Below are 14784 nucleotides of genomic sequence, written 5' to 3' on the forward strand. Positions count from 1 at the left end.
AAAATAAATGAAATATTTTTCCAGAGAAAATGGGCAATCTTAACTTATTTATTGTTAACTGATACAACGACATTTCATCGTTCATTTACATTTTAGAAAACTGACTTGCTTTAATAATTTTTAAGTTTGTATATTACATATATTTACGTAATTTGTATCCATTGTTTCGCTTTAAAAAAAATCGATATTAAATTTTATCATTCATAGGTAAAACAGCATTAGAAATTATGCGATGTATATATGTAATTTTCTATGTACATAGTCACTAATTGCGTATGCTTTTACGGGAAAGGAAATATGTTTGGAAAGGATAAAATAACAAATTCATTTTGCAAAAACACATGGAGAATAATTATTGTAATCTGTGAATTGTGAACAAATATAGAGAATGATAATTTGTGATAAATTATACATGTAATATCCCCTTCGCATGTCTGTATTACACAATACATATGATTCACGCTCCATTCGTGCAGAGCAAAGAAAAGCTTCGGACATGATATTCACATTGATGTTGACTCCATTTCCGTCTCATTAATTTTTTTCGTCACGATTAGAAGTTCTTCTAGAGAAAACAATTTTCATGCACGCTTGTATAAGACAAACTCATTGTACAGTCCAGCTGAATATGTAAGTAACACACATTCATAGCATATAAATTATGAGTGTACTTTATTCATATAATCATTCTATAAACTTAAAATGCAGCAATAATAGTCGCATTTAGTGGCACTAACCCGTAAATATTAGCAACTGTTATATAAAAAAAAGGGATTTTAAACGGGATATGGAAATACTGGAACGATATACGTATATCTATAAATATTATGAATTTTATGAAATGAATATACATATATGTAATACGTACATATACATATACATATACATTATATACATTATATATGTATATAGGCATGTATGTATAATATACACTTCTTTAAAATTATAATATTTAAAGATAGTATGAATTTTCATTTACGATATTTAAATATTTTTCTAAATGAGCGTCAACACTCCAATTTTTACTTCTCCTTCTCCTCCTCTGCAATATCAAGTAGATCGTTCACATACAATCGCATAATACGGATGGCAAATCAGTGGTTTTCCTTCGTAAAGAGCCTAATGTATCTTAGAAATTACTTTGGAATGAATATAATAAATAATAAGGAAAAACAGAGATCGCTGACATGTTAGAAATTGATAACGCTATCTCTAAAAACTTCAACTTTTTTCTAATTTTTTGTCAGTACGCGCCTATAAAAATTGCGAGATTAAAAAAAATCTCAATCTAAACGATTCTCTCTTTCATTGATGTTCAATTCTTAATTGAAAACATTCGACTGAATAATTGAGAAAATCTGCAAGATGGTTAAATTATAATATAATACAAAGCAATTATCATCGCATTAATCTCAACTAATTGTAAATATTTGTACGAGGTACGCTTTTTTTCTTTAATATATAAGTCTTCAGTCACATCTGTATCGTTTGACATACACTCATGCATTCGTTCATGTACAAACACGCTCACATTACGTAACTGTACAGATTGATCATTTAAAGCTATTATTCACATTAATTCCTTTATTTCTTTTTTCACTTCCATAAAAAATATAGCGAGTGTGCAATATACTTCTTCTTCATTATACTAAGAAAAAGAATCCTGAAAGATAGGATGCTAAATCTTAACATAAACGTATATAGTATTTCTTTGTTATAATATATCCGACTTTTTTTTATGCATCTAATTCAATTTTAGTATAGTTCTGTCATCATTTGCTAATAGAATCAATTTGCACAGAAAAACACAAAAAGTAGATTTGGAAAATTTTAATTAGAGAAATTAGATATTTGCGTGAAAATATCGCGTACAATTTTGGAAATAACGCGTTTTATTCAACATCTTTTAATGTTTATTTTAGGCTTTTTTTTTAACAAAATCTCTTACTTTCTGTATGCATCTTTTAAATGATTAAAATCGTTATTTAAAAAATATATATATTGTGCAGTTTGAGAAAAGAAATGATTGTAATGTGATTTGTAGATTTTGATCCTCCTAACATCAATGACAGGATTTTCATGATCATTAAGTTCATAAATTCGTGGCCTATTGTCTAATGGATGGCATTTCACGTGAATAGTCGGAACATATTATTGTCAAAAAAGTGTTATACCGATATAAATAAATGGTACTTCGTAACGAACCATTGATATCTATTAAATATCGGAAACTAAAAAAAGATACTGTAAATTATAGCTTTTATAATAATCTAAATAACGTCTTATGTATATGTATGTATGTGTGATATATATATATATATATATATATATATATATATATATATATATATAATACAATGCTTAATAATTCAAAATCGTATTATTCTTCGAAACGATTAATCGGAAGCTTGCAACATCGCACCAGTGAATGAATGCAAAGCCCCTGGCAGATCAATGAAAACAAAACGTTTTCCATTGGAAATTGTCGTAATTTACTCTTTCTCTTTCCCCCTCTCCTCCCTCTTTCTCCCTCCCCCCTTTTTTACGCAGTCTATTAAAAATCCTCCAAAGCTATAAGCTATAAGCTTATTCTACTATACAATATTCGTTTTTCAAGGTACATATGTATGTAATTTCTTTTTATAAGGATCTTAATTTCATATTAATTATCTTACACTTTATTACAGATTTATTATCCTAGATCCTTCCTCCGTTTTGGCACTCATGTCCTACTGTTTTTGCACATCACTGTTTTCCTCGATATCATTCTGCATACTATCTTCGTTTTCCGAAGTATCCTGAACGTAGGACATACTACCTTGCATCTCGTCCGTCTGCATGACGTCGGTTTCGTTTCGCGTTGGATAATCCTCTTCCTCGATCTCGTAAGTGTTCTCTGGATAAATATACTGGGCCGCTTCGATATTAGAGTCCTCGTTATCAATATCTAACACGTTTTGTTCTATCAAAATTTGATTACCTTCCGCGTCATTAGTCACCATTAACACTGTTCCGTCCAGATTATGCACCTCATGCACTTGATTATCTCCATCATCTTCTCTATTATCCACTACGTTCTCATCCACGGAATCTTCCTCAAAGTCACCTTCGTTTACTTCTATTTTTACGTATTCCTTATCAAATTCCTCATTTTTCTCCCTGTTTCCAGCGTCAGAGTTGCAATCGTCATTGTTGATTACGTTACCATCCAAATTCTCGTCCCATGTTACGGATAAATCATTATTATTAGCCGCGAAGAAATTGACTGTGTTTGACATATTGTCCGTGTCATTTGGTATTTCGGTTATTTCGCACTCCTCTAGATCTTTAGCTATACTCAACGAAACCATTGGACTAAGCTTGTGCCTCGTGCGATCTGTCGTACCGCTGTACTCCTCAGATTCATTTTCTGGTAACAAAGGCATTATTGGACTTAACACAGGCGGTCCATCATCGTCATCTTCATCATCCTCCTCTTCTTCCTCTTCTTCTTCCTCTTCCTCGGCTGCAGCTTCACCCTCATCCTCGTTCTCATTCTCATTCTCATTCTCATTCTCATTCTCATTCTCATTCTCATTCTCATTCTCATTCTCATTCTCATCCTCATTCTCATTCTCATTCTCATTCTCATTCTCATTCTCATTCTCACTTTCAGCCTCACTCTCAGCCTCACCTTCATCCTCATCTTCACCTTCATCCTGATCACCTTCTTCACCATCTTCTTCTTCTTCTTCATTTTCATTATTTTCCTCATCATCTTCCTCGTTATCATCATCGTCTTCGTTATCAGAGTCTACATCGCTCGTCGTAGCTTGTTGTAGTTTTTCGACACGAAATGCTTCAAATTTGTCAGTGCCCATGTTTCCAGGTACATTAGAAATCAAAAGATCATTTAAATTATTCGATGTAGTCTGTTCTGCAACTGTTGCTATGGATGTAAGATCAGTTTTCTGATCTTCAATATTTGTCTCCACTGGCATATTCTCTTGAATACCGTCACCACATATCCTGAATCTATTAATATCGTTCAATTGTATAGCTTTCTTTTCCGTTGCGTCCACTTGCGTTTCATCCATATCTGATTCATCGTCACTGTCGGAATTACATGATACACTATCACCGCTCGCTCTACTAGTAGTTCTCGTATCAGATTCATTTTCGTTTTCATTTTCTTCCTCTTCCTCCTCCTCTTCCTCTCCTTCATTTTCGTTTTCGTCTTCGCTCGAACTACTATTACTATCGCTATCTGAATCATCACTATTTTCCGAATTGTCTTCTTCACTATTTTCCGAATTATCTCTATCATGAATATCCCTACTTCCTTCACCTTCTGATTCAAAATCTGCTTCCTCCGCTTCCTCTGCTTCCTCAATGACTGATGTCTCATCGGCGATTAAACTGCCCTTCTCGTCGTTGTCATTCTTTGCATTATCTTCATCTGCCACTGTATTATCCTCAAACTCCGATTTGCCATTGCAGCTCGTTGCATGCTCGGTGAGTTTCTCCTCACTTGCAAAACCTTGCTGGCACTTTTGACACCGGAAGTTTCCGATATGGATGCTCATGTGCAACAGCAATTTGCTTCTCGCGTTGTGATATCTACCGCACGTCTTACATGTGAAATTATTGCCCTCCGGTGACAAAACGGGAGCATGTTCAGCCTTCAGGTGATCGGCCAAGTCTTGATAAGATTTACACAATTTCAAACATACACCACATGTAACAGCAGCTTCAGCGCGATGGAAACGAATTAGATGTTGCCACAAATGTTTCTTGGCGGGCCATTGTTTACCGCAAACTTCGCACGTACACTCGGTATTGGTTGATTCATCATACACCTTGCGTGAGTCTTTTCTCGAGCATTTGCCGTTACCCGTCGCTTTCATCTGCGACAATGGCATAAGATTCGGCACAGGTTTCTGAGCTGACAATTGCAAATTGATGTCTTCGAATAGATTGAAGTCGGGAATGTTCAAGTTGGACTCGTTTGTAAGCGGTACCGGTTCTTCTCGTTGAATCTGATTATTGTTTTTTAGATGAGACTCCAGAATTGATGTCGGAACATTATTCGGCATATCAAATCTACCTATCGAGTTTCGTCGTGTACATACATTGATGTGATTCCAGAACAGAGTCTTAGTAGAGAATTGCTTTTTGCAATTCTTGCATTCAAAATTGTTTCTATTTCTCATCTTGCGCTTGCCATCGCTATTATCCTTCCTGAATTTCTTGAACATACGGACGGGGTCTGTATTATGGACGTTCTGATAATGCTTAGCGAGAGTGTCTGAATTGAGGAAGATCTCGGGACACATCTCGCAATCATACGTATCATTTGGCGATCTTCTACGTTTGCGAGAATCATTCGAACTTTCGTCACACATTTCTTCGTCAAACTCTAAATCATCAGGTTCCTCCTTCACAATGATATCAGGAGTCTCGTAACCCTCCCTCTTTGCACCAATATCCATTCTATATTCGAAAATAGCTAATTGGTCCTTTGGAACGTTATGCACATGTTCATAGTGATCGCGTATATCATTCTCGTCTGTAAAAACGGCTAAACACTGTTTGCATGTAAGAAAAACTTTGCCATGACACTTCTTCGTGTGATCGAAAGCCTTCCATTTGGATGCATATTGCTTGCCACATACCTGACACGTGTTTGGTTTAGAGAGAACGCTGCTATGCACCGCTTCGACATGTTTCTTCAAATCTTTGGGATCCTTCATTGGAATGAGACAGACCCCACAGGATACGCCGATCTCGTTTCGATGCAATGATAATACATGCATCTTCAGTTTCAGTTTATTTTCCACGGTGTCACCGCAAAAATCACAAACATCCAGATTGCTATGATATTTGTGATCTTTTCGATGAGATTCCAAATCTTCTTTGGTGCGGAAAAGTTTTTTACAGCTCGGATGGTCGCACGTCAGATCCGGATGATCCATATGATTGATACGATTATGTGTCATGATACCTAGCTTGGAAGTGATCGTCTCATTACACAAATGGCAAGTATATGTAGTATGATGATTTTCAATATGTTTCTGCAGACTCGCGCGATCTTTAAATATCCTCTCGCAGGCCCGGCAACGAGTCAACAATGCCCCAGGATCTTTACGATAGTTTTGACAACCTTTCATATGACGACGGAGCAAGTAGCGTTTATGGAATCCTTTGTTACATTTTTCACAATAATGCAAGACACCATCGTCTGCACTCAAGGACTTGGAAGTGACGCAGTTTTGATTGTCCTTACCCACTGTGGGCATGAACCTATGAATCTTTGCAATATGTGCTGCTAGATGATCCCTTGATGCGCTTGTCTTTGCGCAATAAGGACAGGTCACGTCTGTGTGTCCTTTGTGCACCCTATTTACATGTTTCCATAAATGTGACGTTCTGCCATAACATTTGTTACACAAATCGCACGGGAAAAGATTATGTGTTATCCGTCGATGATTACACAAACTGTCCAATGTCGTGAAACTAAGTTCAGGACATTGCTCGCAATTTAATTCTATTTCTGAAGCGCCATTACTGTGATCAGGTTTCACCGATTCATTGGTCGTTTCATTAAAACTGCTATTATCGCATGCAGCGTCCATAGCCGCCTCCAAGCCATGGATCTTTCTATGCCGAGACATTTTCGATTTATTGGAATATGGTCTACCGCAAATATCACAACAAAAATCACCACTGGTTAGTGGCCAATGTTTCGCCTTAACGTGTGCGCTCAATTGCATAACGTCGGAGAATACTTTCAAACAAACGCCACAAATTAGAGGCACTGTATCTGCGTGTACGCCCATCACGTGTTTCCAATAATCAACGCGAGTAGGCCATAATTTTCCACATATCTCGCAGGTGTTTGGCGAGGGTCCTTGTATCGCATGATGTTGAAGATGTTCATTACGTAACGATTTCGTCGCAAATATTTTTCCGCAATTTTCCAATTCACACTAGAACAATGATACAGATGAAATTAGAATAATATATAAAACAACGCAATAAGAATAAATTTTCTTTTGTTTCTCAAACTTACTTTAATAGAAGGTTCATTATTATGTGTGTTGTTGATATGCAACCAACGTTCCCATTTGCTCGAATGTGAACTACCACATACCTCGCAAACAAAAAACAAATGATACTGCGCTCTATTACCATTGCCATTGACACTTAGAGTATTTCCACTCGCAGCATCTCCTAACGAAATCTGGTCAGACTGTAACAAAAGAAAATAAAATGTATATCATTTAAAAAATTTATACTATTTATATTATTGTGTTTACTAAAAATAACTGTAACTCTTATTAAAAAATTAACATGCGTTTCAAAATATTACCTTATGAGCATTTCTCTGATGTCGTATAAGATGATCCTCAGTCGGAAAAGATTTATAACAAATGTAACAATCAACTTTCTCGCCATCTTCTCCGTCAAAATCTAATACTTGTTCATTGCCTTCGTTACCATTCAAGTTTTCGTTGTAATAATTACTGTTCAATTGTACAAAACTTCCAGGATCATAGGCAGGATCGACATTATGTATCGAGACATGAGTGATTAGCTTTTTTCTCGAGTCATGCTGTCTACCGCATATCGTGCAACTATACCTGCATCCATAATCGCATATTTATAAGCACTGATTTATTATATGATACTGATTTATATAATGCATACATGCGATTTCATCACATGAACTAATGTAAAAAGAAAATAGACGAGATAGAATGTAATTATACCTTCTTTGTTCCGAGATTAAAAGCTTAGACCTTCCATGATACATGAAGACATGATTTTGAAGTTGTGTATTATTAAAGCACATCTTTAAACACACTCCACAGGTAAATGCTGCATATTCCTTGTGCATTGCTCGTATGTGCAGCCATAATGATGCTCGATCGTTAAAATCTCGCTTACAAGTCTCACACACAAATACTGTTTCAATTTCTACATTCTCATGGTTTTTATAATCCTTGTCATCATTCTCTAAATTTATCTATTTAACATAACATAATATATTGTAACAATGTCTTTATGACATAATAAAAAGTATAAAATCAAAAATTTATCTTTACCTCAGGTGATGACGAGAGCTCTGGTGGGTCTTTTATTTCACTTTGCTCATAAACGCTGACGTCCACTCGATCGTTCCAATTCTGAGACATTACTGTTGCCTTTAGACACTTATCACTGTGGATGATAGGAGCAGGATCAACACCATGTAACATTGTAATATGCCTATTTAATGAAGATTTCAAAACAAAATCTTTGTTGCATAGTATGCAAATATATGGCTTTTCGGCATCGTGTCTAATCTCGTGTTCTTTTAAACTCTCCACTGATGTAAAACTTTGTGGACAAGCTTCACAATACCATCTCTTCTGAGGATTTGCCTCGCCTTCTTCTAAATAATAACACATTCAAAATTAGGTGGTTTTTATTAATTCCATGTGACATTCTTTCAATTTTATTGTTGCTTTAATAATCATTAAATTAAATAATTAATAATTAAATTTTACCTGACTTAACTATTTTTTTCGGCTTGCCGCTAGACGTCGAACCATCATCATCGAAATTCCGTTTTAAATTATCTCCTTTAGTCAGCGCCTGTTTCAATATGGTTAACTGTGGATTTTTCGCCAATTTAGCCTCGGCATTCTTAAAGTCTTTATTCTCGTCATCCAAATCTATACTTGAGATGTCGGATGTATCGGCGAAAATTTTATTATTCTGCGCTTCGGTTTGACCTAATAAATCTGTACGTTGTTCCTGGATGCATATCTGACGATGCGCATTGAAATCTGCTAGATCCGTAAACACCATCGGACATGTTTGGCACTGGTAACGTGTTTCCGTACGCGTTAGAGGAACCGATAATTCTGGAGGTGGTGGTAGCCCAGCATGTCGTGATTTTATATGTTCATCGAGATTATATCGCGTCGAGTATATACGAGAACAGTACGCACACGTTACTGCAGGATGTCCTCTGAGGTAAGAAGACAAATATTTAATATTAATTAAAGATATCTTTAATGTCTTCTCAAATGTTGACAAGATAATGAGCTACAATAATTATGAATCGAATTATTAGAACTACATAATTATTAGAACTACATAATTTTTTAAATTACTTGAGTTTCTCTCTTAAGGAATCGTTTTTAATAAAATAATGTAATTAAATTTTTTAATCAATTCTGACGATATTATTTCAACTACTATAGATAAATTTTTATCCATCCGACTTGTCTTAATTGAAAGTTTTTACTAAAAAAAACTGTAACAATGACATCGTTATACATCGTACACAGTAGACAATTTATATGGAAAATAGTAATGTGTTATTGAAGCTCACTTACCGATGCGTTGTAGAAACGTGTCCCCAGCGATGCTTCGCAGTAGAATACGATTTATGACAAAGATCACATTGATACGGTCGTTGGTACGAAGTATGGTCGTCGGTAATTACTCTTTCGCCAATCACATCACCCTCACCCACGTGAATCCTCGCGTGCAGGGACAAGTGACCCTTGGAACTGAACGCTTTGTTGCATAGAGAACAGACGTAGACCTCATGTTGTTGTGACGTATGTGGAAAAACCGTATCTTGAGCAGTCGCGACATTCGTGTTGTTTGTACTACATTCCTCTTCATTTTCTTCGGTTACCATCGGAGTCATTTCCAAGAAGTCGCTAGGATTCGTCTCCATGTCCATTTCGTATGCCATCTCATATTCCGATCGTCGATCTTCCGAATCGTCGATCACTGTGGCTTCATATTAAAATAACACATGTTAGCGATAAATTGTTTCTTTACCAAGCAAAATAAGAATCAAATTCAAAATGTGCGATCATACCTTCATCCGTACCTTCACTTGTGTCAAGAATCTCTTCGATCTCGGGATCTGCTTCACCATCCGAATTTAATCTCGGTGGCGTACCCAATGCTGCATTGGGATTGACTACGGGTGCTTCTGGAATAAGTACTGGCATATTTTCTTTCTTAAGAAATGCCGCGCGCATCTCGCAGGATTGCGCAGTGTCATTTGCATCTTCATCGCTCACCTGTGCAACAAATTTTTTATAAAATTACAAATCTGCAAACTATAATATTATATTTTTGTAATAATTAAAATTCTTTTCTGTATGTTAAGACATACAAGAAATAACTGTTAGATTATGCAATATACTATGAAATGATTTTTTTTTATATATATAAAATGTCATATATTTGATATAATTTTCAAATTAGAGAAAATTTTAGAATATTATTTCCAATAATTTTTAATATTACTAATAATTTCAAGAATTATTAGTAATATATTGCTTAACTACGTTTTAATTTATTTATATCCTATTTTTATAATAAAGTTTAAATTTTCAAGGAGCAAATGTTCTAACATTTGCAGATTCGGATACTTACGCCTTCCTTCGGCCTATTTCTTTCCAACAAAACAGCTGCGTTAACACACGCAGTCCTAAAGTCATAGAAATTCTCCAAGTTGTACATACATCGATAACACAGGACTTTTGGCAAATAATCATCTTCCATTATCTGAAACAGCAATTTCGACATTTTCGTCAAAAATGCGTTCAAATTTTACATTAGTGTAGTGACTTAATGTCTTGATGTAAATCTAATTCTTAATTTGTCTTTTGTTAACAGATATCCCATTGGAAACGTTATGACTTATGATAATAATAATATTAAAGAGATGATTAAATTAATTATTGAAGATTTTGGCAATAATTTATATATATGTAAAATAATAATAATATATAAAACAATAATATATAAACAATACGAGATTGTTATGTGAGTACATCATCTAAATACGAAAAGCGCCATTTTCGGTCAAAGTTAGATGTTAATACATAAAATATATATGTAAAAATGAATTTATCTCAAAAATATGACTATAATTAATAGATGGTATATTTCACGTCTATTGAAATATCTTTCTATGGCATATATGAAATTATTCGATATGAATTCCGATCGAATTACTCAATTATTTCCTAGATTTCTGTTATGTTTTCTAGGAAAAATCAATCAGAACCCAAACAGTTTCATAATATGATTCCAGGAATATTCTTTGAATAAATTTATTCTTAAAACATTAAAAACTTGTTTTTTTTTCAGACATATTACATTGAAAACTGTAATAGAAGATAAATAACAATGCGAATGATAAAACAAAAAACGAATATGAAAAAAGTTTTATTAAAATTTTAAACATTTTATTGTTAATTATTATTCACACGTATTGCTAATTTTTACAATATCCTGATTGTCATTACAGTAAACATCTAACTCAAAAATATTTCTATCATAAAACAGCGTGCTTTAATCTTCTAATTAGCTTCATGAATATAAAATTTCATTATACTTTGTACATCATTATCTCAATTATCAAAAAACGCTTTTATGTTATTTTTTATGTTATATAACTCTTGACATATATTTCAGATATATTTAAGTTTTGCGGGACACATAAATTGATGCTTTTACATCATATTTATCTTTTTTGTTCCACAAAGACTAGAGATACAACTTAAAAAAGATCGCGTGTTTCATACAGTATTTCTTCCATCTTTCGGTTTAAGTACCACGTGCTCGTGTGTATAACTAAAATTCGTAACACGTGGATTTCGATTGTGCACACGATCCGGTAAAAATTTCATCATGCACGAAGACGAAATATAATAACAAATAACATTGATAAATGGAAGAGAGTGATGCAAGTGACAGTCCAAGTATAGGAGGAAATTCGAAATAAATTGGAACGCGATTACTTATCGACCAAGCAATTCTCAAGGTATGTTTTTAAATAGTAAATTCGGTCATTACACTGAATTAGTGCACATTAAAAGCTGCTTTAACATAAAGTACCTGAATATACAGTAAGCATAATATAATCAACTTTGATAGGGAACTAAACTCTTAAATAATATGACGGTCATTATTGGGCATTTAATCGTTTAAAATGTGCTTTTAATTTAACTCTGCTGATTTCATGTATAGCAGCTTTTAACCCTCTATAGCCCGAATTTTTTCGTGACTATAAAACAATTATATAATTTATGTAAAAAGTTTTGTTTCTAAAAATTAAATAGTCAACAAGATATATCAGTATGTGACTTCGAAGTCACACCGGGCTATAGAAAGTTAATATGTAATGAAAATGACCGATTCGTTAGAAGTTTCATAAGATCTAAATTGATGCTTTTACATCATATTCTCTCTTTTTATCAAAGAATAGACGCTTAACGGGGAAAGAGTAGCTTTGCAACAGTTGTAATATCTTTCGACATGATTGATCTTTCCCTTAAATTTCCGCATCTCTAAGTATTTTAATTCTATAAATCAATCATATTGAAGAATTTTACAACATTTGTAAAGTTACTTTTTTTGCTAAAGAAAGACAATCTAATAATAGAGATGCGATGAGATCTTAGGAAAGATCACGCGTATCGTGCGATGTAATTTTTCCATCTTCCAGTTCAAACGCCGCGTGCTCGTGTAGACAATCAACGAAACTACGACGCGTGGGATCCGATAAATCCCGTTGTACACGAAGACGAGATTAACAACGAGCCTGAACGATAAACCGGTGCTGCGAGGGGATGATACACGTGACAATAGAATATTCAATTGTAGCAGGAAATTGAAAATAAACTGGAATGCGGTCCGCAGTTACGCGTCGACGAGGCAACTCGGCGACTCGACGACGACGATAACGGCGCGGCGGCGGTTAGATCCCGTGGAGGAGCACGTAATGCGTGCCGTAGCGGCAAACAAAATGTCGCCAGTGCGTCGCGCGACGAAGCATGCCTCCTTGCGTCAGGCCGACCTCGTCGTCGTGACGTCCTCGATAAGCGACGGCCAACCGGGTGGAATTCGTCATCGAGGACGCTCTCGGTGAATAAGCGGATGAGCGAGCGAGATGGCCGACGGTGACGACGCGGCGGCGGGAAGAAAACCTTCACCCAGTAACGCCCCGTCGACACCGAACGAGTCGTCCGTGAATCTCCTCTCTCTCTCCCTCTCCCTCTCTCTATCGCTCTCGCACTCCTTTTGCCTCTCCGTCTCTTATCGGGAGAATGAGATCGAGGACGAATCGTGCAGGGCCACAAAGTACCAAGGGAGGTCACTCAGAAAAGTAAACGAAATTGAGACAGAAAGAGAGAGAGGGGGGGGGAGAGAGAGAGAATAAGGGACGCTGCGGAAGACAAAATAAGACGGAGGAAAGAGAGAGAGAGAGAGAGAGAAGGAAATAGATGATTTGTTGCGAGTCCCACAAGAAACAGGATATCTCAGAATGTTGCGAAGAACGCGAACAAAGAGAAGGACTTACCTTGAACGGCAAGCACGTTTCAATCTTGTCGACGAGTTGACGATTCTTGCCTTCCTGGCCAAATATGTGCATCCTAACGGCGTCGTAAGAAGCGCATAAGCGACATAGTTCGTTATAATTCCTTCTCGGCTCTGTCGCCATCGCTGTCTCAATCCTCGTCGTTGACGTCGACATCGACGTTGTCGTCGTGATCGTTGATATCGTCGCCATCGTTATGTCGCCAAGTCTCTTGAGAAAGCTCCGCGTCCCTCGCTTGCCTCTTTCTCACTCTCACACTCTCTTTCTCTATCTATCTATCTCTCTCTTTTACTTCCTATCTCGCTTGCTCCGTAACAGCGTCGCCGTCGGCGTCAATGGCGAGACTACAGGGAGCGACGCACAGGCTAGACAACGTAGTCGCTTCGCACTTGCTATCTCCCAGCCGGACGTACGCGGTACAGGAATGGAATGACGATAAACGACGTAGAGGACGTAGCTCCGCACGGTCGTCAAGTCGTGACGCTGCCTGGGATGAAACTGACCGTAGTCGATTCTTCGTCGCACTTCCTCTCCCACTGAGATCCCACGCCTCAGACTTCTTCGTTTACCTGCCTGACGCGCCTACGTCCCAAACTCGACTACCTGCCTGCCTGCCTACCAACCACCGTTGGCCAAGGCTACGCGTCGAATCCCTGCCGTTTCTTCCATTGCTCGGACCGCATCTTTCGAGACGCTTCCGTCACCGTAACCGTCGTCGCTGCCGCTGCCGCCGCAGTCGCTATCGCTATCGCTGTCGCTGCCACTGCCGCTTAGCCGTTGCCGTTGTCACCGCCGTGATGCTCGGCTCGCTGCGATACCGCTCTACCCGGGATAGGCTAGGCAACACGCACTGCCCTGCACTGCACCGCTCCGCACCGCACCGTACCGTACCGTACTCCGCCGTGCCGCGCCGCGCTGCGCCGCGCCGCGCCGCACCGCACCGGTCGGTCGGATCGAGTCGGGTCGTCGTTGTCGTAGTTACCGCGCACGTAGCACCGGCCACCCGTTCACTTCACTCTCCTCGTCGTTGCGACATCATCGACACACGCTGCTGCTTCCTCGCGAGCCTCGCGATGGTCTCAACTCCGGGCGCCGCCATCTTGTATACAGACACTTGTTTCGCCAGCCGTACCGGTGACGTGACATGATACTCCAACGCAGAACTCCGACAACGGTCGACAGCGCGCGTGCAACGCCGTCGCGGCGTGTCCGGCCAAGCGTGTAAGATCGTGTGGCTGCATTTTTGAAAATCGCATTTTCCCACTCATGGAGAAAAGATCGTAAACGATTGTCGCGCGCACGTGGCATCACGCTTCTATACGTGGGCTACTATTCCACGTGGACGACAAACTGCCGCCGATTGGCGATTGCCGTGAGCGCGAGCCGATCGCCGCTAGTCT

At 37.6% G+C, this 14784-nt stretch overlaps 1 protein-coding gene across 2 annotated transcripts; it reads right to left on the bottom strand.

The window, feature by feature from the left end:
• Window positions 1-327: 327 nt before the first annotated feature.
• Window positions 328-14724, bottom strand: LOC105147522 (uncharacterized). 2 transcript variants are annotated; one of them, XM_011058593.2, is made up of 10 exons: window positions 13367-14724; window positions 10432-10563; window positions 9878-10073; window positions 9369-9780; window positions 8532-8998; window positions 8088-8416; window positions 7752-8008; window positions 7352-7622; window positions 7052-7231; window positions 328-6968 (listed from the first exon to the last, which is right to left on the bottom strand). In XM_011058593.2, the coding sequence occupies exons 1-10, from the start codon at window positions 13574-13576 to the stop codon at window positions 2730-2732; spliced, it is 6693 nt and encodes a 2230-aa protein (XP_011056895.2). In that variant the 5' UTR covers window positions 13577-14724; the 3' UTR covers window positions 328-2729. The 2 variants fall into 2 exon arrangements, with proteins under 2 accessions (XP_011056895.2, XP_011056893.2); XM_011058591.2 differs by having other exon boundaries at window positions 9866-10073.
• Between the last annotated feature and the right edge of the window lie 60 nt (window positions 14725-14784).

This window comes from Acromyrmex echinatior, chromosome 4 (assembly GCF_024713525.1).
Source record: "Acromyrmex echinatior isolate Ae372 chromosome 4, ASM2471352v2, whole genome shotgun sequence".
NCBI lineage: Eukaryota > Metazoa > Arthropoda > Insecta > Hymenoptera > Formicidae > Acromyrmex > Acromyrmex echinatior.